Below are 25,983 nucleotides of genomic sequence, written 5' to 3' on the forward strand. Positions count from 1 at the left end.
GCAGGACAAGAAAAAACAGCCTCAAGTTGCCCAGGGGACGTTTAGATTGGATATTAGGAAAAATTTCTTCCCCAAAAGGGTGGTCAAGCATTTGGAACAGTCTGCCAAGGGACATGGTTGAGTCACCATCCCTGAAGGTATTTAAAAGACACGTGGATGTGGCACTTAGGCCCATGGTTTGCCGGTAGACTCAGCAGTGCTAAATTAACAGTTGGACTTGATCTTAAAATTGTCTTTTCCAACTTAAACAATTCTATGATTCTATGAACTCATTCAGGTCATATCCCCGCAGGAAAGGACATGGGGTTATGCTGGATTGCAAACCTAGCATGAGTTAATGGTGTTGCACTATTGCAAAAAAAGCAAACACTGTGCTGAGAAGTGTAAAGGGAATTGCCATTGGTAAAACATGTGAAGTCCTCAGCTGATTCAGGGCTGGTGAGTGAGGTCTTGGCTGGAGTACCACTACCCATAGTGAGCACGCAACACTTATCAGTTGGTAATAGATCAACTACAGATCTTGATGGGGTATGTTAGACATGAAATACAAGTACTGCCCTAAATACTAGTTAATTGAGTGTTTTCATCAGGATGTAGGAGTTCCCTTTTTCTTCTTCCGAACTGGTAGCTCTGGAAGCTAACTCCTCCCCAGTGCCACAGCAGGATACGGAGATCCCAGGCTCAGCAGTGCTTCAAACAATGGTTCGAGGGGGTCCAAATCCTCTGATCAGTCATAGTCTGACAGAGGGACGTTTCCCAGGCTCCCTTCTTAAATATTTAAACTGAGTCAGTCATCTTAATTAACTACTTTGGCAACAAGTTTTCTTTCCTGTACTTCTTTCTCCTTACAGTTGACTTTCCAAAGCAGACTGTGAAGCCTTATTTATTGGAGCTTTTTAACACTAGGTTGAGATACTAAGGCACGCTAGATGACCAATGTTCCTTCTAGTCTCTTTTTTCTATTTCAAGTAGAGCTTTCCATATGTCCATAGTACATCCGGAGACATTTGAGAGAGACGGTAAGTGTAGGGGGTAGGAGGAGAAAATCATCAATATAGGTACTTATGAAAAATTATAAGTAGGAGTTTTAAAAGTGTTCCAAGTGAAACCATTTGAGAAACAGAATCAGGTACCTTCCAGAAGGGAAAAGCCACTGTATTTTCTGTCACAAACAGCCTGATAACATAGGATGCTCACAAATCATTTATCTTAATGTGGGCTAACATTTGCAAAAATACCTATATCACATACACAGCCATAAAAAATAATTTGGCCACTTAAAAAGGCTTTATTTATATTCTTGTAATACAGCTTTATTGTGCAATGCCATTTTTTTTTTGGAATAACCACCTCTCACTGCAGATGTAACTGCTGAACGTTATTCCTTTGGCCCATTTTGAACTGGTTTTGCAATTCAAATGTGAGGTCCTTGAAGAGCCACTCTAAAATTTGTCTTGCTCAAAGATACTCTGCAAAGGCAATACAATTACGTGACAAAATACACAGGAGGTTATGAACACTAGCAAGGAAAGCAATCAATAGAAGCAGACTTGGACAAATAAATCCCTCCTAATCCTGTTAAATGCTAAAATGTTCCAGGCCTCAAGTGGCCTTTTTCTTGTTTCTTTGGTCATCCGCTGAAAAGGTCTGTTGCCATTCTTGTAACTCAGGGACACATTCATCCTAATGGAGAGTTACATTTTGTTTTTATTAGTGTTTGAACATAACAAACAGGATAAATTCTGTTTTTAGGAAGACAGGGAGGAATAAATTTGTACTTACAATAGTAAATGTTTTCTGAAGTCTGATCACGTGAAAAAAAAAAAATATCCAAATGAACTTCACCTCAATTGGCTGTTTCATTACATACCTTTTATAACTGGGGTGAGGTGAGTGAGGTGAGGACAAGTCCTTTGCAGGGGTCAGACCTCAGAACACAGGTACTCGCAGCGATTGCAGTGACTTTTGGCATAAATCAAAGAGGTGTTTTTTATAGACACTGTTGCAACATGAAGATAAAAATTACACCAATGTACATTGCTCTCTCTTGGACGAAAATGTTGCATTTACATTAGTATTCTATCAGAATGGTTTCAGTGTACTCATAAAGAAAGGAAAAGGGCTGTTTCTATGTTGCTTTTTCTTTTTATCATGACTAAGAAAGACCTAAAACGCAACCTTGATATCCATGATACCTACTGAAGGTAATATTCAGTACTTGGGTAGGCAGATATTCAGCTACCCACGCAAATCCAAGGACAGCTGGAAAATTAGTCACAAAGGCTCCAGGTTTAAAAGTTGTTGAAAGCTTTTTATTAATACTGCTTTCCATAATACTTCTGAGACGATGGACTGAGGGAGAAGTTTATTTACCGAATTTTCTGCTGACTTCCTAATCTAGTTTCCAGAAATACAGACTTGGAACCCTTTGAATTTTCCTTTGTTAATTAACCCCAAATGAACTTTTTGGAGCTACTTAATAGGAAGTTCAGAAAAGGATGGATTCTGTGGGAGCCTTTTTTTCTTGTTTATTTTTTAATAAACTATGCAGTACTAGAATGGACACAAGGCCTACAGATTAGATGTGAAGAGGTAAGTTTAAAAGAGCTACAAAGTTTCGGTCTGTTTGTGGCCTGACAACAGAGGAGAAAGCCCTCCATCCTTCAGTATTTTTCTAGCCACTCGTTTTACACTGTGTGATTTCTCTAGCAGGACCGTAATATCTGTAAGGAAATTATTTCTGCTTACAGATGCGAGTTTAGAGGAATAAAGCCACAGTCGTACAGTGCATGATGGACCGCACGCAAACAATTCCCGCACATACTGCAGACAAATGTTAGGGGTAGCAGCACGCACCAGCTGAACACCTGCTCTGCCCAAACACCCTCCCCGCCGAGCAGGGTGACCCCAAACAGCACAGCCGAAGCCGGCACGCCGCGCCCCCGCAGCCCGCAGCTAATCACCGCAAACACACGCTCCTGGCCGCGCACAGCGCTGCAGCCCAGCCCCCTCGGGGAAGGTTGGGTTTCAGCGGCATTTAACAGTAGAAGGAAAGTGAAACCCGACTGCTGCTGAAGCGCCCGGGCGCAGCTCTAGCGTGTGGCCGGGTGCGGGGGATCCGCGCTGCGGCGCTTGTCAGCGCCCGGCGGGTGCTCCCGGCGCCGGGCCCCCCGCGACACTCGGCGGGATGCGGGAGAGCGGGTGCTGCCATCTCCCCCTCGGCAGGTGACGGAGACCAGCCCGCCTCTAACGGGCCCAGGGCGACCTGGAGAGGCTCCCCGCGGCGGTCCGAGGCAGGGCGGGCTGCATAGCCTTCGCAACCGCCGGGCCCGCCGGGGGGCTCGGGCCCGCACCCCGCGCTGCCCCGCGTCGCACCTGGGCGCCCGCCCGTCCGCGCTGCGCGGAGCTGCCGGTGACTCAGCGGCGCCCCGGTGACCCCCCCGGCGGCGGCGTCTCGCCGCGGCTCTGCCCCCTCCCTCCCTCCCCGCCGGCAGGATCATCCCACCCCGCCGGGCGGTCACCTCAGCAGGAGGAGCCGCCGCTTCGCCTCCGCTCCCGCAGCGACCTGACGGCAGCGAGCCTCGCCGCGCCATGCAAGCAGGGAAGGCGGCCGAGAGCCGGCGCGGCGGCCGGCCCCTGCAGGTCACCATGAAGAGGGGCTACGAGGTGCTCCGCGACCCGCACCTCAACAAGGTAGGGGCGGGCGGGGCAGGGCCGCCGGGCGCCGAGGGCGGGAGCCCTCTCCCTCGCCCGGCCCGCCGTCCGCCCGCGGGGGACGGAGAAACCTGCCGCGGCCGGGCGCTGCCGCCGCAGCCGGAGCCGGGCCCGAGGCGGGGGGGCGCCGGGCCGGGCCGCCTCCCGCCGCCGCCACCTGTCGCGGCGCAGCGCCCGGCCCGCCCCCGCGCAGCGGCCGCCGTGCCGGGCCCCGGTGGGGCGGCGGTACTTCCTGCGGGCCGGGCGGCGCTTCCTCTTCCTTCGGGGCGCCGGGAGCCCGCGGGCGGCGGCGAGCGCCGTGTCCGCCCCCGTCCCACCAGCCCCGGGGCGCGGAGCCCGCGGCGGGCGGCGGCGCCATCCCCGCTGCCGCGGCGGGAGGCGGAGGATGCTGCGCGGAGTTGTGCCGCTCGGGTGCGAGGTCCCGCTGCCGTGCCTGTGTTTGCCCGGTGCCCTCCTTCTCTGCCAGCGCTCTTTCCCATGGGTGCCCCACCTTGTCTCCCTGCGGGAGGGCCTGGCTTTTCGTGCCGTCCTACGTTTTATCCCCTGGCAGGTGGAAGGGGCATTTTATCAGCGCCGTTCCGCCTGCAGTGAAATTCAGCTCCGGTTCCCCTCTGCTCCGCATCGGCAAAGGCACCCAGCTTGCAAGAGCTGCCGTTACACAGCAAAACCTTTTTGACGCATCTCCCATTTGTTTAAGAATAGTAATTCAGCTTGATACAAGCATCTAAACATGTTAAGCTAATCTGGAGAAAATAACGCTGAGTAAGTAACTGTTTGCACGGCTCTGATAAAGATGCAAAGTTCACACAGCAAAATCTACTTTGTTGGCATGACAGGCCCTGGATTCGCTGCTAAAATGAAAAATGGGTAAATATGCCACACCTAGCACATGAAGCCTTGGTCAAGTCATTAGCCCCAAATTTGTTCTTGCATGTTACTTTTAACGGTGCTCTGTCTTGTGCCTCTGCACTAGAATGTATAGGCAGTCATTTTACTTACTGCTGGGTTGAGTCAATTGACAAAAAATATGTCTCTAGTTTTACTGGATAGGTTGACTCATCGCTGAAAGCTCCACGTATTAGTTAGATGAATAGCGCTTTTATTAGTCTTGGTGCTTGACTACAAAATTTTCTCAGAGGCTGTCTTATGTCTGTCTACGTGTAGGCCTGAGAAGGCCTCCTGAGGTCAGGTGAAAGGAAAATTAACCAAAATAGAAAACTCCCAAGAAGAAACCAAGGAGAGACTATTTTGCTTGGGATTGCTTTTAAGCAGCTGCAGTATTCACGGAAAAAGTCTGATTCAGAACAACCAGGAAAGCCAACCTGAGAAAAAACGCCACTTTATTTTAAGAAGTAAAATGGGGCTTATTCTAAAGTGCATTGATAAAGGGCAGTTGGTAGCAAAGCAGGGTCATTGCTACCTTTTTCCCCTCAACCATCATACATCTTGCCCCTGAACAGCATACCTGGAGATGAGGTGCTAATGAGGAAGGGTCTTGCTTGATTTCCTGGCTTAAGCTTTATTCTCCCCTCCCCCTCAGCTGCGGCATAGCACATATGTATGGTGCAGCAGAGAAGCAGGAAAAAATAGTTGTTCATTATCAGCTACATCTACCCTCTACCCAGCTAATGCAGAGTTTGGTGTTAGAAAAGGTCAGCTGAAAAATTCAGTCTTTTTGCATGTGAGGAGAGTCTGGTCCTGGTCTAGTGAACAATGGGTGATCCAGTTTTCTGACTGACAAGTGATTTTTGGTGGATGTGGATGTATTATACCCTTATATATATATACAGACACGCATGCACCCCATAATATATATATATATCTGATTGCCAAATATTTAAATATTCATGGGAAGTGCAATTAAATATGTTGAGGGCTGCCAACATAGTTGCCAGTTTGATAGCTTGTGGCCTGCCTGCATGCAGGGGAGCTGGTACTCCCAGTTCACTTTCTATTGCCAAGGCTGTTAAACAAGCATCATATTGCAGAGAACTCAATTTGAAGTAGATAAAATATCTCCTGTAATGATTCTAAAGTACAGGGATTGTTTGCAATTCTGCAGAAGTGCCAGAACTTTCTATCTCTTGGGCCCTGCCTAAGAGCTGCAGTTCCTTGGTATCAGCACTTTCTTTTGGATCCAGTACCAGTTTGAATAGTACTATTTGCATATACTTGGCAAAAGTAAACTGTAAGTACTGAGAATGGTATCTAGCAGTCACTAGTAGAAAAATAAGACAAATGATGTTTTCGGGGTCTCTTAAGCCAAAGACAGCTGGTCTGTCAAGCAGCTACAGCTGAAGTGTGCTAGAACATGTGAAAGCTTGAGGGCTTGCATCCTCAAGTAATGCATTCCTTGTCTCAGACAAGTTGAAATTTTGACGGGGAACTATTTACACTTGGACTTCTTTAAAAATAGATGTAAGAAGAAATAAGGAGCTAGATTATTTTTATTTTTTTTATAAATAGCTACCTCCACTTAGTGCCCCACTCATCCAACAATAAAGCTGGATTTCTGCACGTTGGGTGTGTACATCACTTTTTATACTTGACCACGATGGCTGGGAAGAGGTGCGAGAAAGGGCTCTAGGGGTGCCAGGGTAAACACCCAAATGTCTTCTTTTCCGCTTCCTCTTTACTTCTACCTGGATGACAAAATTTCCAGAACATACTAAGCGCTGAAGTATGTTGAAGCCCTAGGTAATGTCAGTAATTCACAAACGTGTACAAACTTCACTGAAGGAAAACTTCATAAAAATGCTTAGTGGGTTTGTGTTTTGTTGGTTTTTTTGTCGCCCCCCGCCCCCGCCCCCCCAACATCAGGGCATTTTTTGCCTACATATGAAACCATTGCTGCCTTTACAAGGCCACTGAGTGGCTTGCCCCATCTCAGCAGCAGGGACGCGTCAAAAATCATGAGGAACAGCAGATTGTAACATACTGAGTTTAATTACTTGAGGCTACATAGCCAGCTCTTTGGGCAATAATAATGATTCAGTTTATCATCTGAGATTTTAGGTCCGTAGTGTTTAAAAGTGTATTTAGAACTTTTTTGGTAATTGGTTTTTGTTTGTTTGGGTTTTTTTTCCCCTCAGGCAACTTAAACACATTGTAAAGAGCAAGGAAATATACAAGGAAAACAAACAGTTTCACTTTTCATTGAAATAGACTGCATTAGCAACCTTTGGCTGGGAGTTATATGCTCTTTAAGCTGATGAATTACAGAAGGCCGAAACTAATTTGCTCTCCTCCTCCTATAAATCTCATTTATGCTTTATTCAATGTACAAGTTTGCAGTTTTAAAGCACCCAAATCATTTAGCGCTGAACTTTCACCTCATCTTTAATTTTTTTGCCTTTTAATATTGTTTAAATGAATCATAAGTTCCCATAAGCTGCTTATTTTCAGAATCTCAGTGTGAAAATATGCAAACACATATTTCAATACCAAACTGTTCCAATAGCCTGCATTAGTTGCCAAGTCTAAACACGTCCCTGATTGAGAAACTGCCATTGGAGAAGTGCTTTGCTTACAGGCTGCTTTCGTATTCATGCAGAGCGGTTCAGCAAGCAGGAAATTAGCGATTCTATTAAATATAAGTGCTGGAGGGCTCCCCCCCCCCTCCCCAGATGCTTAATACTAACCCCTCTCAACTAAGCTGTGACATTAGTTGTTGGCTGTCAGTCCAATAACTCTCTATGGGATTTACTATGTAAGAACTGTACTGGAACAGACCAAAGGTCCATTTATTGCAACGTCTTATTTCTGACAGTGGCCAAACTGGATCCCTCAGAAGGAGTAAAAGAGTGAAGGACGCCTTTGGTGATACTTTCTCAGACTAATCAGTTCCAGGATGAGCAGTTTATTAGGGGGTTATTAAGATATGAATGCTTGTTCTTTCCTATCAGGTTACATAAGTTATGTGTATTAATTTACTGCAAAACAATTTTAAAGTTTGTGTTGTTTTAGTTTTTTTTTTTTTAATTCAAGCGAAATTGTTATCTGAGCTAGAGAGAAGCATGGTCTTCCCATTTTGCCCCTGTGTTTCAGACAGTGGGAGGAGAATGCTTGTAAAACGCAGATACATTTTGTTCTGTATACAGCTAGTTGCTTCACTAAAATCAAATTTGATTTTGAGAAAGTATAATCCTGTGATTGATGTTGGTGACTTATAAAAAGGGCCTTAAAACTCTGACATTTGTTGGTGACCCTGTAATGGGCCTCAGAAAACCCAGACCTCAGCAAAGAAATCAGAAGCATTCCGGTGAGATTTTCTCTATCTGGTGGGTAAAAGAGATGAAACATTTAAGAAGCTTCTCTAAATAAATCTGTTTTGTCAAATACCAAGCAGTAGAAGTCTTTTTTCCTTCCATTGGTAATGTTCGTATTTTCATATCTTAAAACCTGCGTGTACTTTGGCTGGGTTCCTCTGGACTGGCCAGTGCTCATTGCGTGTTGCTTTTGCCTTAGCTGTAGATAGATATTTTGAGAAGAAAACTGACGAAGCTGGGCATGGAGGAGGAAAAAAGTCCTTAAAATGGCATATTAGAAGTATCTATATTCATTCATAAAATAGTTTTTTTGGAGGTTACTTGGCATTGCAAGGGATGATTCCATATTAAGCGGTAGTAAGTATGGTAGTGTCTTTTAGACTGGAAGGTGGTCAGCTCCATGTGAAATTAAAGGTGTAATTTGAGGAATTTTGGAGGGGGCTACAGCTGCTGATCACTGTCACTATCGTCTACCTCCCTTTTTCCTATAAACTTTTTACCCTTTGCAACTTTGTAATTTTTAACAGCAATATTTCCTGGTTCTTAGCCCCATCAGATCACCTAGCAGAGCAATTCTGATCTTGATAAGAATAAGCACATTCTATTTTTTTGGTCTTTGACAAGAGTAAATGGTACAGTGGTTGTGCTAGCAGAGAAAGCAAATCAATCTGGTCTTTGAAACCTTTTAGAGTGAACTTGTATTGATTTTGCCTGTGTGCTTGGTGAGCATCTCATTTTTGATCTATTGCTGGGTTCTCTGACACTGGAGTGGCTGTTCTGTGGAACGGCAGTGTAAAATAGGAGGTTCTCCAAGTGAGGCTGGCTCCTGCCAGAGCTGTCTGGGGCATGAGCTCAGCAGTGGCTCACTGGTGGATACCATAGGGCTGGGTGAGGACATTCTCGCATTGCCAGCGTATTCTCCTTTCTTGAAATCACTTTCTTGAAGGTGCGAGGGAGGAGTTGTGATGCAGGATGTTTTCTGCACGAGTGCTTTTATTTACAGTATGTGTGAATGGGCTTTAAAAATTAATCCCATGCTTTTTTCCACCTTTCTTACTTTAAGGCAGGTTTTTCCTTCATACTATTAATAAGAGAGGAGCCTTGGGAAAAGCACAAAGTATTTAAATCAGACCATTTAACCACTGTCTTCCATTTTACATATACAGCTTGCAGCATTCATTGCCTCCTTCTACTTCGTCCATGACGTAGGAGGTAAGTTGCTGCAGTTGGTGTTCTTTTCGTCCTGTTGGCCTCCAGTCCTTTACTTGCAGTTACAAAATAAGAGTGCTGAGACAGTGAGCTGGGAACAAAAGTCTGTGACTTGAATTAAAAGCAAATAAAATGAAGGAGAAGTTATGTAATAAGCTATATAGCAGTAATAGCAATTGAATAGTGTATGAGTTACCACAAGAAGCTGAAACCTAGAATTGTTTTGCTGTGAAGCTATTTCAGGCATTAAAAACACTTTCAGTTGTGTAATTTTCTTGTGAACTTCAGTAATTTAAATCAAACAAGGCTGACCTTTTTTCTTTAGGCTGAGGAATCCTACGCCCACTGGTTATAAACGCTACTTGAATAGAAACATTAATCCTGGCACAGAGCACCTTGCAGACACGATTTGTGTATTTAGAACAGGTTAAATGTGCTTTTCTGTGCTAGGTTTTATAGACATGCTGGCCACAGAAATTGGGTGTTGGTTTTTTAATCTTATTGATGCATGTTGACAACAAGTAGGATAAGAGCTCACTGAGAAATTGTACTTCTGTCTAGGTAAAATAAACTGCAGAGAGTATTTGTGCTTTCTGCAGAAGCGTATTTCAGAGTACAGAAGTTCTTATTTTGCATTCTTCACTTTATATATCCAGTTCTGCTGAATCAGTCTTTTGTATGGCGCCGTCTCTGAAAAAGAAAGAAGTTGCGGCTGCAGCAGGCACAAGCTTCTCTCCCCCGGCCTTGCTTCCCTCTGAGGAAAGGAGGAAATGAAATGCACGTGACAGCAGTGTTTCGCATTAAGCAGTGACCCCAAGTTAAAATGTGCCACCTTTGCTTTGTCATGCCTTTTCCTCTCCTTCCTTGCCTGCTCCCGTGAGCTGTGTGTTCAGTGCCTGACTCGCTGGTGGCTGCTGTAGCCCAGGCCGGTGGGGCTTGATGCGAGGTTTCACACCGAAGGTCTCGTTGCTCCAAGCTCCGATGGCTAAGTGGCCCACTGCCATTGGGCTAAATATGTTACTTTTGGAGGCCTGAAACAGCGTATTAATACCCTTCAATTAGGTTTTCCCAGTTTATATTAGAGAATTTTACAGTGGAGCAGCTGTTTCGAAGAAGTGTCAAAAGCGTCATTTGCTGGAGGACATAATTCTCAGAGTTCAGCCACAGTAGCAAGTGGTTTTGTGCTCCCTGCAAATCTGGAGAGCTCTTGTAAGCTGTCCTTCACTCTCCCCAGGCTGAAGCGAATATATGGTGGTTGCTTGAGAGCTCTGTGGCCCCTTGTGGCTGGAAGAGTAGCATGGAAAGGGGGAAAAGAACAGAAATAAGAACACCGGTGGGTTTGTGTGCCTGTGTAATGAGATGCACAGGGTAGTCTGTTCAATTTCATGTACCCGAAACAAAAAAAAGAAGAAATTCTCTTCTGCGAGTGTTAATAGGAGTAGGACATTTAACATGTGCTTAAACCTCTAGTGGGTTTTGGATATGGGGTTTTTTCGTTTGTTTTGTTGTGGTTTTTTTTTTTTTTTTTTTTTTTTTTTCTGCTTAGTGATAGTGTTGAACAGAGTGGGATGCTTTAAAATAAAAAAGAACAGACAGAACAGACAATTCCATTTGCTGTGTACAGGTGCAGTGTTAGGAAGGACCTGCTTACGTGTTTAGTGCCAGCCGGCGTGTGATGGTTGTACATTCATCTTTATGCATTCATCATCTTCATTCAGCACTGAGTTAAGCCTGTCCTACTGAGACAAGTACCTGTGGACTTCTGACCCAGAGGTACACATACATGCCTATCATCAAAGCTTTAGTGCATGGAACTGAATTTGAAGAATTATGTGTATTTTTGTTGGCGTGGTTGCTGTGATACCACAGTAGCACTGAGATGTTTCAAGCATCTATGTAACAATAATTAGATTGTAAATGGGTATCAATTAAGGACCTTTAGATTTAATGAATAGTGCTATATTTGATCATGCTGGTATACACACACAACCTTCTGTTAAAAAGCTGGTGATTTGTGAACTTGCTTTGAAAAGACTTTTCCAGTGAAGTTACCGAGGCCATCATTGGAGGAAGGCACAGCCTCACAGCTTCTGAGTGTAAGGGATTGTCTGTCTTCAGTGGGAGGTTTAGGAGATCCAAAGCTATCATATAACTAGGAAAGGTGCCAGTTTGGGGAACATACCCTGTGACGAGCCACAGAGCTGGCTTTTGTAGAAGTGGGCGCAGAGGCCGTGTCTCTACTGGCACAAGCCAGGTGTTGTAACATCTGGCGCTGTGTGCGTGCGCTGGCTGGTGAGTTGCTGTGTTGCCAGGGCTCTGGCTGATGCTTCTAGACCTCTTTATCTTCTCTGATTTTTTCTGACTCTCTCCTTGGCCATGATTAAAAACAGTTTGACAGTAGTAGGCCATTAGTTAAGCTTTGTTTGAATGTCCTTCTCTTTCATGGAGGGGCTTTCTCTTTATTTTGTGCCAGGGCAGTGCTGGCCAGGCCCGTGACTGGGAATAATTTTACAGTAATTATCCCCATTGTCTGGTTTAACACATCAAAAAGCTAAATCTGTTATAGGAGAAAGGCAATAAAATGCTGTAGAATTACCAATTTGTAATATATGGTAGCCAGAGTTTTGTACACCAAAGCTGCAGGCAAACTTGAAACAGTAGCCGTGTGTCTGCAACACTGGGATAGGTGGAACTTGGAATAAACTTCCTAATGGATGGGTAGAAGTAGCAAGACTACGTGTTAACTTGTCAGAGACCAGGCAAAAGCTTTGGTGCTTGCAATGTTTTACCTGACACAGGAATAAAAATGTTTAAATAAAGATGCTGACGGTTTCTAGTCAGAGGTGGAGGATGCATTTGGCTTGACACTAGAATATTCTGCTGTATCATCCAGGGAGAAGGGTATCGTGCGCAGTCAGCGGTGCTGCCTTCCAGCAGGGCTTGCAGACATGAGAAGTCTGTCTTACCAATTTATATATTAAGATGTGGTATTTATTGTGGGTGTCCTGTTCTCAATAACTATGAATTGACTTGTGTTCTGAAATTGCAACTGTGCAAGCTCTCTGGGGAACATGCTCGATGTCTGTTCATCTTCAAAAAATATCAAAGTCAAACAAGGTAGAGGGAGCCATCTAATAATTACTTTGAGAAAGTGTCAAAATATAGTTGAATCGTTTATGTTAATACTCACCCTATAATGCCCGCATAGATTGAACTTTTATGTCAGTCACTCTTTTCTTCACCTTCCCCTTTCTCCCCTCAACAGCACTTTTATAAGTAGCCTTATACCTATAATTGAGGAGTAAATGATTGCTGTCAAGCATATTGAAACTCTATGAATTTGTTTTAGAAATATTGCAGAATTTTTTTCTAGGGCCAATAATAATGATATGCTTTCAGACAAGTAAGAAAATTGCTGTGTAGTTATAACATGTTGGGTTATAATTTTGACTAATTTTCATGATTTCATGACATATAGCAAGATAGTAGGAATTTTAAGACTGCCTCAAAGGATTGTCAGTAGGATGCATGTAACAGACCTCTAGGAGCCAGGACTGCCACGGTACACAGCCATAGGGAATCTAGATTTGACCAAAATCACAAATAAGCTCATGGCTTTTATAAGGAAGATAATTTTTTGTAGAGTGATACTAGAGAAAGAACTAAGGACCTGACACTAGCTTTAGTTGTGTAAGTGGAAAGTAAATTAATGGCAGAGGGATTCAGGAGGGGAAGCTGCTGCAAAACTGGCATGAAATTAGCACTGGTGCATTAATCCTTTTAAAAAACCAAACCCCTTTGTCACTTGGAGAGCTTGAGCACTCTTAACCTCTACAGACTTCTAAAACTTGATTCCTAGCAGCCCATTTAGAAGGAAATGTTGAAATATTAATTCAGTGTTCAACATAAACATTTTTAGCTGGTCCAACCTTTCTGAAACTAGTCTAATTTTAATGTAAAATGATGAATGTTACACGATCTCATTTTTTTTATTAATTAGTGACTTTAACTACTGCAAATCTGTGGGTGATTTCAGAGGGAAAAAAATGCCATGGAGAAAGCCAAATATGTGTCTGGTAAAACAGATCTCTAAATTAATGTTGTATGAGAATTATTTCATGCATATTCCTCAGGAAGTATCTTTTTTAGGAGTTAATTTTAAAAAAAACCTGAATTGCATGCATAAGAAAACAAGTTTAGTTCTTATCAAAGCTCAAGCTTTGCTAATATAATTTGTTGCATGATTCAGGAAGCAAAAATCCTGACTTAGAAGAAGGAGGTCACAGGGCACCCTGGAGGCAGTTTCTTGCGGGCACTGTGTGCTTTCTGTTGAAATCAGTGTCTGTAGTTTACTTGGACACTGTTGGTGCCTATTCCTGTGTGAAACACAATACTCTGCAGGACTTGAGGTTGTTTACGGTGTAGAGGAAGCAGAGGAAGTGTGGAGTAAACACTTTTCATATACATAAAAAATACATAACATAGAACTGAAAAAAAAGCACTTATGCTTTGAATACTTGTGGCTTTCAGCCAAAGATGTAGAAATACATCAGGATGTACTTGTCTGGTATAAGAGTTCAGAAAGGAAATTCATCACCGTTTTACTCTTAAAATGTAAATGAAGCATAGAGCAGCAATGCATTTTATCATTGCGTGTTTATGCTTAGGTTTTTACTTTTATTGTTCAAGTAGAGACTGTTATCTGTGGCTTAGAAAAACTGATTTTTTTCTTTAATAACAAAGTTTAATATTAAGCTAAAGTCACTGTTCTGGCTTTTTTTTGGTGTATTTGTGAAAGAAGTATCCCTACGAGTGGTTTAAAAAATTGCAAACACTTTTGGTTCAATGTAGCTTTGCTTAAATAAACTCAGTCTTTAGTCTTGAGTTAGTATTTTAGATTCATCTGTCTTATTAATGAAATGTCTGTATTTTTGAGACAGAGTAGGTTTTAGGAGGTATTAAATGATTTTAGCATCCATTTCAGATGGGATATCACAGTTCAGCTTGCTTCCTCTTGTCCCCCATGAGTGATACACTTTTAAGTTGGCTTTTGGCATGGAGGTTGGATAGTACAGAATCACTGCTTTGCAAGAGAGGAAAAGAATTGTTATGAAATACCTCATTCCCTTTTCCACAAAGGCAAAAATAATTTTGGCTTTTACTAATGACTTTTAAAAAATATCTTTGCCTTAAATGTGTCCTGGAGATGAATGCATAGTGGTGATCATGAAGCACGCTATAACATTTTCAGTACTGGTGTCTTAGCTGACTTACTGGATTTCTTCCTCCAAATACCTGACTTTAGAAAGCAGATTTATGTGTGGAGGTGTATTTATGGAAGAGGCAGTAAAGCCTCTTTACCTAAATAGTACAAAAGAGCTCTATAGTTAACAGATAGAAGTCAGAACAGAACACTGTATTGCTAAAGTGAGTTCCTGAGTCTGTGAAGCGCTTAATGTTGGTTTGACTTGGCTTGAATCTCAAGTCTTGTATGATGTTTTTTTGGAGGGATTAGACAGGAGCAATGTGCCTGAAGCAGAGGAAGCCTGTTTGTGTTAGTTGGTAGCTAGATGCCTTTTTGAAGGTATTGATGATGCTCCTGCATCTTTGCTTCTTACGCACACATGTCTCCATTCTGTTTTAGCTTAAGATCTGGAGAGACTACTATCCAGTTAACAAACTTAGATTAAAACTGTGAGGTGTTAAAATGCAGTACTTCACCAGCTGGTGGCTGATTAAGTATATGGTTCTAAAACTCTTAAAAAGGACTTTTCAAGATTTTGTAGGACCTTTTTGCCATTGTTAAACATGTTATAATTACAATGGAGTTTCTTTATGTAAAGTAGAAGGGTAATAGCTGAAAAAACATTTTAAGATTCTTTCAAGTACAGAATATTGAATCCTAATGCTGACATGTTGAGCCATTTTAGTCCATGATAAATATATGCAATAAAATCCTTGCTGGATATTAAGATACTGACTATTGGAAGGTAAATTTATCTGCTAGTATTTATAGGCAAATGGAAGTTATTATGAAAATACATTTCAAACTCTTGATTTTGTGCTGTAGCAGTAGTTAGAGTATTATCTTAAGGTCCTGAAGTTTATGTAGCTTTGGTTTTTCCCAGGCATAAGCCATTGTTAAAAGTCACGTTCCAGGAGCAAGTGCAGAGTGAGGAATGAAGAGCTTGTACCAGGAGACTGGGGATTCAACCTCTTGAACCTTTGTAGAGGAATGAAGGCACTGATATTAACACTGGTAATATACAGCTGTGGGTTGGCCGATGCAGACAAGGTGCAGCTGTGGCTGGTGAAGTTAAGTGGTTGGGCAGCCAAGGAAGAAGCAAGAGGAGAGCCTGCATGCCTTGGGTGAGGAGAGACGAGAAGGCAGCAGTGGGACTGGCATGAAGAGTGTGTTGGTATGAGATGGTAAAAGACCTTGTTGCAGCTGGCTGGTTTGGAGAGTGCTGTGATAGACCTTGTGCAGGAGTGAGATCTGGGAGCAGTTTGTTCCGTGCTCTGCCCAGGCTTTTTGGTCTTCATCAGATCAGATGTTTTAGGTGACTGCTTGACATCTTCATTCCCAAGTTTTCTCTGAAATTCTTACCTTGCTCTTATCTGGAGCCCAAGTAGGACAGTTGTCCTGATTCCAGCATAACTCTGTCCTAGGATGTTTTGGATTGCCTCTATCCCAGGAGCACGTTGAAGTGTTGAAGCTCAGTGAAGCCCCTTTCTACTTTCTTCTCGCCGAGCTCCTTGTTTTTTCGGGCTGCTGCTGAGTTTAGATGTCATTTTACAGATTTTGTCTAAAGCTTTCAGGCCTGGTGAAGGAGAGCTGGTTCCTTCATACGTTTCAAAGCTTTTCCTCTGCACAGGTTATTTATTCACTGAAGCTCTTGGAAAAAAATTACTAGTTTGTGTAACAAACATCTTTTCATGACGTTTATGAAATTTGGTGTATTATTTCTGTGCATAGCTTATGTGTAACGACAAGCTTGAGGTAATACAATTTTCAACAGAGTTTGAGACATCTGTTTGTCTTCTAAAGCATACAAATTTATGTCTTTAAGGCATACACTTTTATAGTCTTAGGAGGGCATAAAAGCAGTGTAGTTTATAATTTTTTTTGTGTTGCTTTTTTTTTTAAGACAAGATTTCATGCCAAATTGTCTTTAAGGATGAGGCTTACCAATTGCATTGCTTTCTCTAAGTGAAGGCTGGATAAAGCCTTCCTCTCGCTCATGTGGTAGCGGATTTGGCATGGCTGTCTATTTACTAGGTCAGTCAAGGGTCAGGTGAAGAAATAAGGAATGGCCCTTAAAATAGCTTGATAATTCTAAATGTATTTGTTTTTTACTTTGTATAGAGTATACAAATTCTTACATTTAGAACACTGCAGTGATTGAACTAAATACATCGATTATAGGTGAGAATTAAACGTAGGTGAGCCTGTGTAAACAGGTGACCAGCAAAGGTGTCTTACTGTACTGCTTTTTTTTTTTTTTTTTTTTTTTCTGTATTGAAGGTGGCTTTCACCACATGCCCTCAGCTACTGCTTGAAAGGAACACTTTATCTAAGCTCGGGGAAAGTAGAACATCTCACTTTCCATCTTACCTGGGGAAACATGACCGGTCCGGCTCTGCCTTGTAGCCACTGGCCTCGCATTTGCCAGAAGAGCAGAAGTGTTCAGGTCAGGGGTCTGCGTGAAACTGGAGCCTCTGCTCTCCTGCCAGGCTGTGTGAGGTATTGAGCTCTTGTGCTTCTTGGAGTACATGGATAAACTCAAAGTAGAAAATAAAAAGTGCTTCCTTCTGAGGTGTAATTCTTACAAAAAAAAAAAAAAAGTAAAAATTCTGTAGGATAAAGAAACACACCATTCAAACCAATTTTGTTTCCTAAACTTCTTACTTTTGTGTAGTTTATGGCAAGAAATAACTTTGTTCTGGTTCTATAGTTACTGAGTCCTCTAACTTTATTCTTCAATAAAGATGTTGTGGGTAAAACAGGTAAGAATAATAGATGAATGTAGGAAAGTACAGTTTATATGTCATAATGTTCCACTAGAAATTTAAACAGGGTGTGTGACTAACAGACACTCATCCTGCTTTGCTCTGAGGTACACTTCACAAACCTTTAAAAGCTTTCTTTGTCTTACTTCAGAACTATGTAATGACTATGAGTACACACATTTTTTTTTCTCCTTTAATTAGTGAGCTCTGCTTCAGCAAGAGAGACAAAATATTGTAGTAGGTTGGGCACTGGACTGGAAACTAGGTCATGCAATTGTGATTATTAAATCTTAGTCATTTAGTTTTCTCATCTGAAAAGGCAAGCAGCATTTGGGAAATTTTGAGGATCAAAGCTAGTATAAAGTACTTGGCTTTGCATAATCAGTCATTTTAGAGACTGTTTTGCTATGTTGTTTTTGTACTGCTATAATCTAGTATCTATTACAATTTTCTTTCTTTGGGGGGAATCATCCTCCAGTTTTTACAGTAATCAGTCAGCAGGCTGCTATTGCTTTTAAAGGCACAGCTAAGTAGACCCGTGTCTATCTCTATGGTCCTGCATATTTTGTCCGTGTCCTTCTACCTTCTGCCTTAATGCAATGACAAGTACAGAAGGTGTTAGTGCATGTACAGCCTCCTGCATTACAGTTCCCAGGACAATCCATTAGACAGGGCTGCAAATCGTGGCCAGGGCTGAATGCTGGGGGGGAATGGAAGCTCTGAATAGGCAGGAAGAAATCATCCATTTGTGTAGCTAAACCTGCTTCTGGCTTCAGGCCATGCTGTGCCACATGAAGATTAGTTCCAATTAGATGAAGTGGTAGCTGACCCTTGGCTGCCTCCTCTAAGCCTCCTGGTCCTGGGCAGCATTGCTAAGAGTTACATCCATTCCAGCGGAGTGGGGAGAAGAGGTGAGAAAGTGTTCGCTATTTATCAGCTGAACGCCTGAGGAAACTCAGGTCAACGCTTCCTGTCAATACAAGAAAAGGTATTTCAACCTTCCACTAACCACTACTTGGTAGTTTTTAACTCGGTGAAACTTCATTTCTTCAAGAAGCTAGAATTCATGACTCCAGGACTGAAATTCATGTGATGACGTGAATGAAGGATGACTTTCTAATGGTATATTTAGCAATCTGAAGACTTTGCTAGCTATTGGATAGGCAGAGGTGATACAAATCTGAAATACACTCTTTTCGCACACTTAGGATTCTGATGTCGATTCCCTAGAGAAAATGTCCCACACAGAAGATGTCTAAAGGCTGAATAAAACTCCTGCCATACCTTGTGTAGCGGAGCTGACTGTTGCCCTCAAAGATATCCTTTTAAAAATTTTATTTTCTAAAATATGCTAAAACCAATGCATAGATATGTCCTTTAAACAGAAGGAGCTGCATTTTTTTTTTTTAATGTATGAATTGTTATGGCATTCTTAGAAATTATACTTCTGTAGTGTAAATAACAAGCAAAAGAACGTTTTCTTTGAAAGATATCTTGGTGGTTTAACAATTAGCAAAATGAATCTATTTTCATGTCAAAATACTGAATTTTATCTTAATCTTCCTATATTTTGTAATAATTTGTTATTTCAGAAAATATTTCTGTTTTCTATTATAGGAATTCAGCAGCAACCAGAAAGCCTACATGATGAATTAATATCCGTGAACCTAACCCTGAAAACACTTAATTATATAAGTAGCTACAGAAAGGTAATGCTTGTCTGGCTGTGCTCCAGACTGCCAGCAATGCAACTCTCAAAGTATACAATGATAAGCGTTTTTTGGCCCTGAAAATACTTGCGGGCATCTATTTACTTAAATGCACGGAAATAATCTTTCAGATACTATGAGGAAACATGGCACGTGCATAAAAGCCCCATTTATCTTGTGCTGGCCTCTTACACGCTTCAGTACGTAGGCAAAGCTGCTGTGGCAGTAGTTGGTCATACAGCTGTAGAAAACTGAAACTGGACCCGTTATGGTGAATCTGCTCTGGGTTCTGTGAATCTGTTATCCTCAGCAAATCTCATTAATAATACCCTCATTGATCTTATTTTGGTGCTCTGGGTGTTGGAATTCCAGTAGTAGCCTTGTGAGCAGTCCAACATGGGTTAGACTTGAATTTTCCCTACCTGTCCTGTCCTTTCTTCAGTTGACAATATATGTGGTCAAGGCAAACGTGCTTCTGTTTGCAACAGCAAATACATGTTTGCAGGAGCAGAATCTGTGCTGGCTGGAAACTTCTTTTGGGTCACAGCGTGAAGAGAGCCTCAGCCTGTCTAGATCATGTATGCCGGTATTCACTCTGCCTTGAAATGAGTAGTTAAAGGAAAATGCAAGTTAACGATTGAGTGGTTTTGTCAGATGTGGCATGTGGGACTGAAGCATTCAAAATAATCACAACAGCATGTCCTGGGTTTTAAAAGAATACCTTCTAAACAAAATTACTCGCTCTCCTGTAGTTATCCATGCTAAGGAACTTGCAAAGAGAGTATTTTTATAAGCCTTTTCCATGACTTAACCTACCCAATTTAGTCTGCGCGCTGACATTTTATCTGACTACTGGGTTTTGTCGAAGCATGTTGGTTTAATTTTGGGGAACTTCTTTTTGGTATATGTTTGTTGCACTGCAACTGGCCTATCTCAGTAAGTATTTCCAATGTTTTGGCCCAGGTTCAGCTGGCTTGCTTAGATGTGTGAAACCAGCGCGAGTGTGTGTTCATTTTTTTACCCTGCCCGACTTAAAGAGTAACGTCAGCAACAATAATAATATAAACCCATTGAAATGAAAGTACCCGGCATTCCTCAACATGAAGTTAGTTATTTCCAGTGTCTGGTGCTAAAAACTGTGATGCTTCTTGAGATGATCCTTTTTTTTTCCTAAAACTATGAAGATCACTGTCTGAATGCTACTTAGTGAAAGGAGCTGGTACTATCATAATGGGGAATGTGAGTGGAATATTATAAAACCATAGAGTAATTCCTGTTGGAAGGGATCTTGCGAGGTGTCTAAGCCTAACCTCCCACGCAAAGTGGGGTCATATATGAAAGAATACAGCTTGCTCAGGGCTGTATCCTGTCGGGTCATGAAAACCTTTAAGGATGGAGACTATACAGCTTCTCTGGGCAACCTATGTATGTGTTCGTGCTCATGGAAGGATGGTTGTTTTTTTTTTTTCCTTCTACACAGTCTGAGCCTGTCTTGTTTTATGCCTGTTGTCTCTTGTCCTTCTGCCGTGTACTGCTGTGAAGAGCCTGGCTCTGTCTTCTATGTAGCCTCAGCACAGGTGCTGGTAGGCTGCTACTAGGGCCCCCTAAAACCTCTTCTCCAGTTCCCTAATAGGGGATGTGCTTTAGCCCCTGATCATCTTGGTGGCCCTTTACTGAACTCGCTCCAGATAATTGATGTCTTTGTTGTACTCTTACCATAAATGTAGTCTAACGGGTGCCAAGTAAAGCAGTACAATCGTTTCCCTCAGTCTGTGCTCCTGTTAGTATGCTATGCTGTGGCTAATATAGCCCAGGATAGTGTCGACTGCCTTTGTTGCCTGTGTGCACTGGTGGCTTCTGCTCAATTTGTCGTCCACCAGGTCCTTTTTTACAGACTTGCTTCTCCTCAGCCAATCTGTCACCAGCCTGAACCACTGCAGCCTGTATTGTTTCCTTTCCAGGTTGCAGCATTTTGCATTTGTCCTTGTTGAATTTCATAATGTTTCTGTCAGCCCGCTCCTCCAGGCTAAGTTCCTTCAGATGGCAGCCCTGCTCTTGGGTGTATCCATGGTTGCCCCTATTTGGTGTCATCTGCAAACCTGATGAGAATGTTCCATTGCGTTCTCTAGGTTGTTGATAAAGATGCTAAACAGAACAAGTCCCATTACAGACTGCTGCAGCACTCCACTTCTTACTGGCCTGCAGGTGGAATATAACCCATTAACAATTTCCTTCTTAGTTCCATCATCCAACAAGAGGTTTATACCCAGCTGGTCATTCACCCATCTAGACTGTAATATTCCCACTTGGGTGCAAGGATTTTTTGGGCCCCAGTTTTGACAGCCTTCCTTAAGGTGAGATAAATGACATCTCTCTCCCTTTGTCCATAATTCCGGTCATTTTACCATAGAAGACAATCAGGATGAGTAAGGATGATTTACCCTTGGCTTAAGTCCAGTCTGTAACGTCCTACTTGTCCTCCTCAGTCCCCTTGGGATATTGAACTATGATATGGTGCTAGACTATGGTCACTTCACCCAAGGCTGGCATTGATTATTGTATCCCCAGTCAGGTCTTTCTTAATTTGTAGAAGAGCTGATCCAGCTCTGCATCGCCCTTGGCTGGCTCACCCAGTATCTCCTATATCATCTCTTAACACTCTCCAGTAATCTCCTGGATTTTTTGTGTCCTGTCATGTTGCTTTTGCAGCACAAGTGAAGGAGATTAAAGTCTACCATAAGAACAGCGACCTGTGGTCCAGGGACTCACCTTGTAGGTACTGAAGGAACAAGGAAAGTTTGTCAGCCTGGTAGCTGGTTACTATTGCTGGTATCTACTGCAGCCAGAGTTTTCAGTCATTCAGCTAAGCATTTATATTCTCTGTATATAAATAGCAGAAGGAGGAAGAAATATCTGCATACACATAGCACTTGTGCATGACCTCTCTGTCAAACTCATAAATTCTGTTGAATACAAGTCTCTTGGCAATGCTGTGCAAGTTTTGGAATACTGTAAAAAAGAGAAGCTATTGTGTCTCTGGTTCCTCTGCTGCTATCTGTGGAATTTTCAAAGTGCTATCAACACTTCTATAAAGGAAATACAGTGCAAGTAGAGCAGCACCTTGGGAGGCTGGGAAATACTTATTCAGCCAAACCCAAGGCAGTGCTTTCTCTTTAGAGCTTCATTCTCTTTGCGTAAGTAGCTGTTGCAGGGGAAGGGTCTAGCAGAACCCTGTAGTTCTCATCCCATCCTGCCCCATCTGGCCTAAGAGGGAGCCATCTGGGGCTGTTTCTAAAGCTAAATTGTTAGTATTAACTTCAAGGAATTATCCTAATAACTACTAAATGGACAATCCCCTCATCACTAAAGAAATTTAATTCCCAGGTTGAAAACCTTCTGGCTGGGTCTACAGAGCAAATCAGCTGTGATGATTTCCCGCCCTCCGGTTGTTTTCACTTTCCTCTGCTCATTTAGATCTCTCAGAGGTTTTGGTGCATGGAAATTAAACTACAGTCCAAGTGTGCTGCAAAGGAGATGTATACGTGAAAGGTTTGAAAAGCCTCCACACCAGCTGTTTTGAGCTGTCATCTGCTCCGGTTGAGTGAATTGTTAAAGTAGGTCCTACCTCTGTTACTAAATAAACTAGTATGAAAGCTAGAGAAGGCAACTTGAAACTCTTCTGGCTAGCTACCTACAGATAGGTTGGTGTAGTTGAGAGTTCAAGCCAGGTAGAAAGGATGGTTTGGCATCAGATCATAACTGATTTTGCTCACCTGGGAAAGGGGGCAATTCATATTCATCTGGCTAGATTTCTGTCTCAATCTTTGGAATCTTTTTGTTCTCTTTTTTTTTTCCTGTCCATTTTCAGCTGTCAGCTGTTACCATGCCAGTTAAGTTTCTTAAAGTTGTTTTACAGCTTTGAGGTTTGTTTGGATTCTCAGTGGTTTCTGGATGCCCTAATAGTAGCCTAGAAACTAAGACCCAGCATCACAGAATAATTTAGGTTGGAAAGGACCGCTGGAGTTTGTGGTCCGGCTTTTTGCTCAAAGCAGGGACAACTTCAAAGTACTGCAATGTGTGTGAATGGAATGAAACCAGATCAAATAGTCTGGTGGACCTATAGCTTATAGGAAATGGGGATGCGTATATGCTTTTACCTTTGGATTCCTGAGAAAATCTTACGCCATTGCTCTGAAACCTTGCTGAATGTGCTGTCTGCTTCAGAGAAGGTTTAAAGAAACCTCCATGGCATTGGCTAGCTAACTGACCACCTGCCTTGTAGCCTTAGCCTGCTCAGACAGGCTGGGGCTCTACGGGCTCAGTAATCTTGGCAACTGAAGAAGAAACTCATCTTCTAGAGCTGTGCTAGCTATGGAGCTTACAAGAGAGAAGAAAAAACCATGAAGTTTGGCTAATGATAAAGAGGAAATATTGGGACTGCACTTGGCCTAATCAATGACGGTGGAGTAGAAATAGCACAAAACATCTTGGTGACTCAGACTCTCCACTGACCAGGAACCTCTTTTTAGGGTGAAAGCCAAAATCTGCTGCTCTTGCTCCTCTTGGAATTATAGGCTGTTTTTTAAATTTTCAGTTGTTCTGAGTCATGTGTAATTCTTTATGACTACCCAATTCAGAATAATTTAATCATATTATTCTTGCTTATGTTAACATGTCGGTGGAAATATGACAAGTACACCATAAAGGATAATGTGAGGATTTTTTGTTCTGTATTCCATTGAAGAGAAAAGCAGAGCACTTGCAGTACCCCATGCTTACTAGAATAGTTTCCACAGCAAGCTCTTACATCTTAAAGTAATGCTCTTACATATATAGATTTGCAAACTGTATGCAAGTAGTAAACATTCTGCCCTTCATGGCCTGTGTTTTCAATAGCAAATAGCGTTGATCTGTAGACCAGATGCCTACAATATACAGTGTCAAGGATTTCTTCAGGAAAGTCTGAGGCTTGGAGCTATTTAAAAATAGATTTTAAAATTTTGGGGGGAGCGGGAGGTTTTTTACATTTCTTAGATTTTTTTGATCTGGAATTTATTTTATTTTATTGGGTTTTTTATCTTTGGTAGGGAACAGGAGATGTGGGTTGGGTTTTGTTGGTTTTTGGGTTTTTTTAGCTTGCTTTTTGTTGTGGTAGCTTTTGGGCTAACCATAGCCCGATCCTATGGACTGAATGCCTGCTTACAGCTCGGATTTATTAGGTGAACTCCTGGAACATATCTTCTAATTATTTTTTACCCAAAAATAATTCACTTCAAGTGCTCTGAGACTGTTCTACAATATAAGCCAAATGCAGCGAGTAGTGACAATCGGGAAACTTGATTCTCTAGCCTGCATCCCATTCAAAGAAAAAAACTCATGTGTGTGCACCTAATATATATATATATAAAACTAAAAAATAAGGGATTCAAAAACTTTGTCTGGTCTTAAGGATTTCTATAGGTCCCAACAGCTTTTAGTGCAGTGAAAGTGTTTCATAGGGTGTTTTAAATATATTTAGATGTATGCTATGGAATAAATCCATGCACGAGAAGACAATACCCTTTCTGAGAATTTCACTTGTTTATCAGACCCAATGGATGAAATAGTTGTGGGTCAAAGTTAGTGCTGATTTATTGGGGTGTTTTTCTGCTTGAGCAACCATCCTTCTCATAATAAAGAAGTGACATAATTTCACCTATAAATAAATAAGATCAGTGAGATTAGACATGTACCACAATGCAGGCAGCACTTCCATGGGAGTGTCCTGTCATTTCACTTCCAAGCTGTCATCTGCTCCAGTTGAGTGAATTGTTAAAGCTAGCAAAGGCAACTTAAAACACTACTGGCTAGCTTCCTGCAGATAGTTTGCTGTACTTGAGAGAAATTCGTTATTTGTAGAATGCCATAGCAGAAGAGTGAATAAACAGACATGTAGACCTGGCTATGCACAACATGCTTTTGTGTCTTTCCACTTACACATAGAAACAGCTTAGGGAAAACCTTGGCTGGGAGCAGTGCTTACTCTGTGTCTGTGGATCCGGAGATCGGGACTAATTCTTTAAGAACCACCAGAAAGTTTTGCACTCAGAGTGAGACTGATGAAAATATTTCTGCTGCACTTGCTTTACCTGGTCTTCTAAAAATTAGGTGGGGTCCAATGCATAACTGCATTGAATCCTGAGGATCCAGAACTTGTTTCGACATCGGTGGTGCCAGCAATCCCTCCTGTATTTCTTCTCAGCTTCAAGATAAGCAGAGCTGGCTGTTCTCTTCCCTTTCCTTCCTGACAAAAGGTCTTGTACGCTATGGGTATTAAACCCTTAGCCAGCATATTTTCAGCTTCCTTTCCTTGGCTCTTATCTCATCACTTTGGGTGGGTAGTCTTTGGGTCAGTGTGTTCCTGCATGTTTACTCCAACTGTATTTGGAAGGAAAAAACCATACAGTAATGAAGTGTCATGCTGAAATTCCTGCAACTCTTACTACGGTTAGATGGCTACTGTTATCTTCTTGTGTAATGTCTTAAGGAAGTGCTATTTTATATGAGATATTAAAAATAATAATACAGCTAACTGCCTTTATGCTGTTAAGCTAGTAGTATCTTTTTTTTTTATGGGAGGTCCCTCTCACTATTGCTTAGCCCTGACTAAGACCAAAACACTTGCATCTGGACTGGAGTTCAAATGGAGATTCTCCTGGCCTCACTCACCTGTTGCTGACCTGCTGCCAGGATGCTAATATGTTTGCGGTTCCTCATGCTGGCAGGTACATATGTAATTTAAATTCCCAAACTCCATTGGGGTTTCAAGGTTGCAACCCCTCCCATTTATACAATTTCTGCATATACATTCAAGGCACGAAACCCATAAAACAAATAAATAAAGGAATCATTAGAGCTTGTTCTAGCACAATGTGGAGATGAAGAACAAAGAACCAGCTTTTGGGGTAAAGCATCTTCTGATAGCCCGTGAGATCACCCACAGGCCAGCTTTTCCATGATTCCTCCTAAAAAGTACTGGAAAGAACATGCAATAGTATTTGTATTCATTAATATCAGTGATGTATCCCCTGATT

The 25,983-nt window shown here is 42.1% G+C and overlaps 1 protein-coding gene and 1 long non-coding RNA gene across 2 annotated transcripts in view; one reads left to right on the forward strand and one right to left on the reverse strand.

The window, feature by feature from the left end:
• Positions 1 to 865: 865 nt before the first annotated feature.
• LOC129736362 (uncharacterized) lies at positions 866 to 1,959 on the reverse strand. Its single transcript, XR_008732835.1, has 2 exons — positions 1,871 to 1,959; positions 866 to 1,469 (listed from the first exon to the last, which is right to left on the reverse strand). It is a non-coding gene; the product is annotated as an uncharacterized LOC129736362 (long non-coding RNA).
• Positions 1,960 to 3,498: 1,539 nt separating this feature from the next.
• The window catches only part of ME1 (malic enzyme 1), a 185,174-nt gene continuing 162,689 nt past the window's right edge, over positions 3,499 to 25,983 (forward strand). The window contains exon 1 of the mRNA XM_055714270.1: positions 3,499 to 3,693. Coding sequence (XP_055570245.1) covers positions 3,592 to 3,693 — 102 coding nt within the window. The 5' untranslated portion in view covers positions 3,499 to 3,591. The remainder of the gene's footprint in view (positions 3,694 to 25,983) is intronic.

This window comes from Falco cherrug, chromosome 6 (assembly GCF_023634085.1).
Source record: "Falco cherrug isolate bFalChe1 chromosome 6, bFalChe1.pri, whole genome shotgun sequence".
Lineage (NCBI taxonomy): Eukaryota > Metazoa > Chordata > Aves > Falconiformes > Falconidae > Falco > Falco cherrug.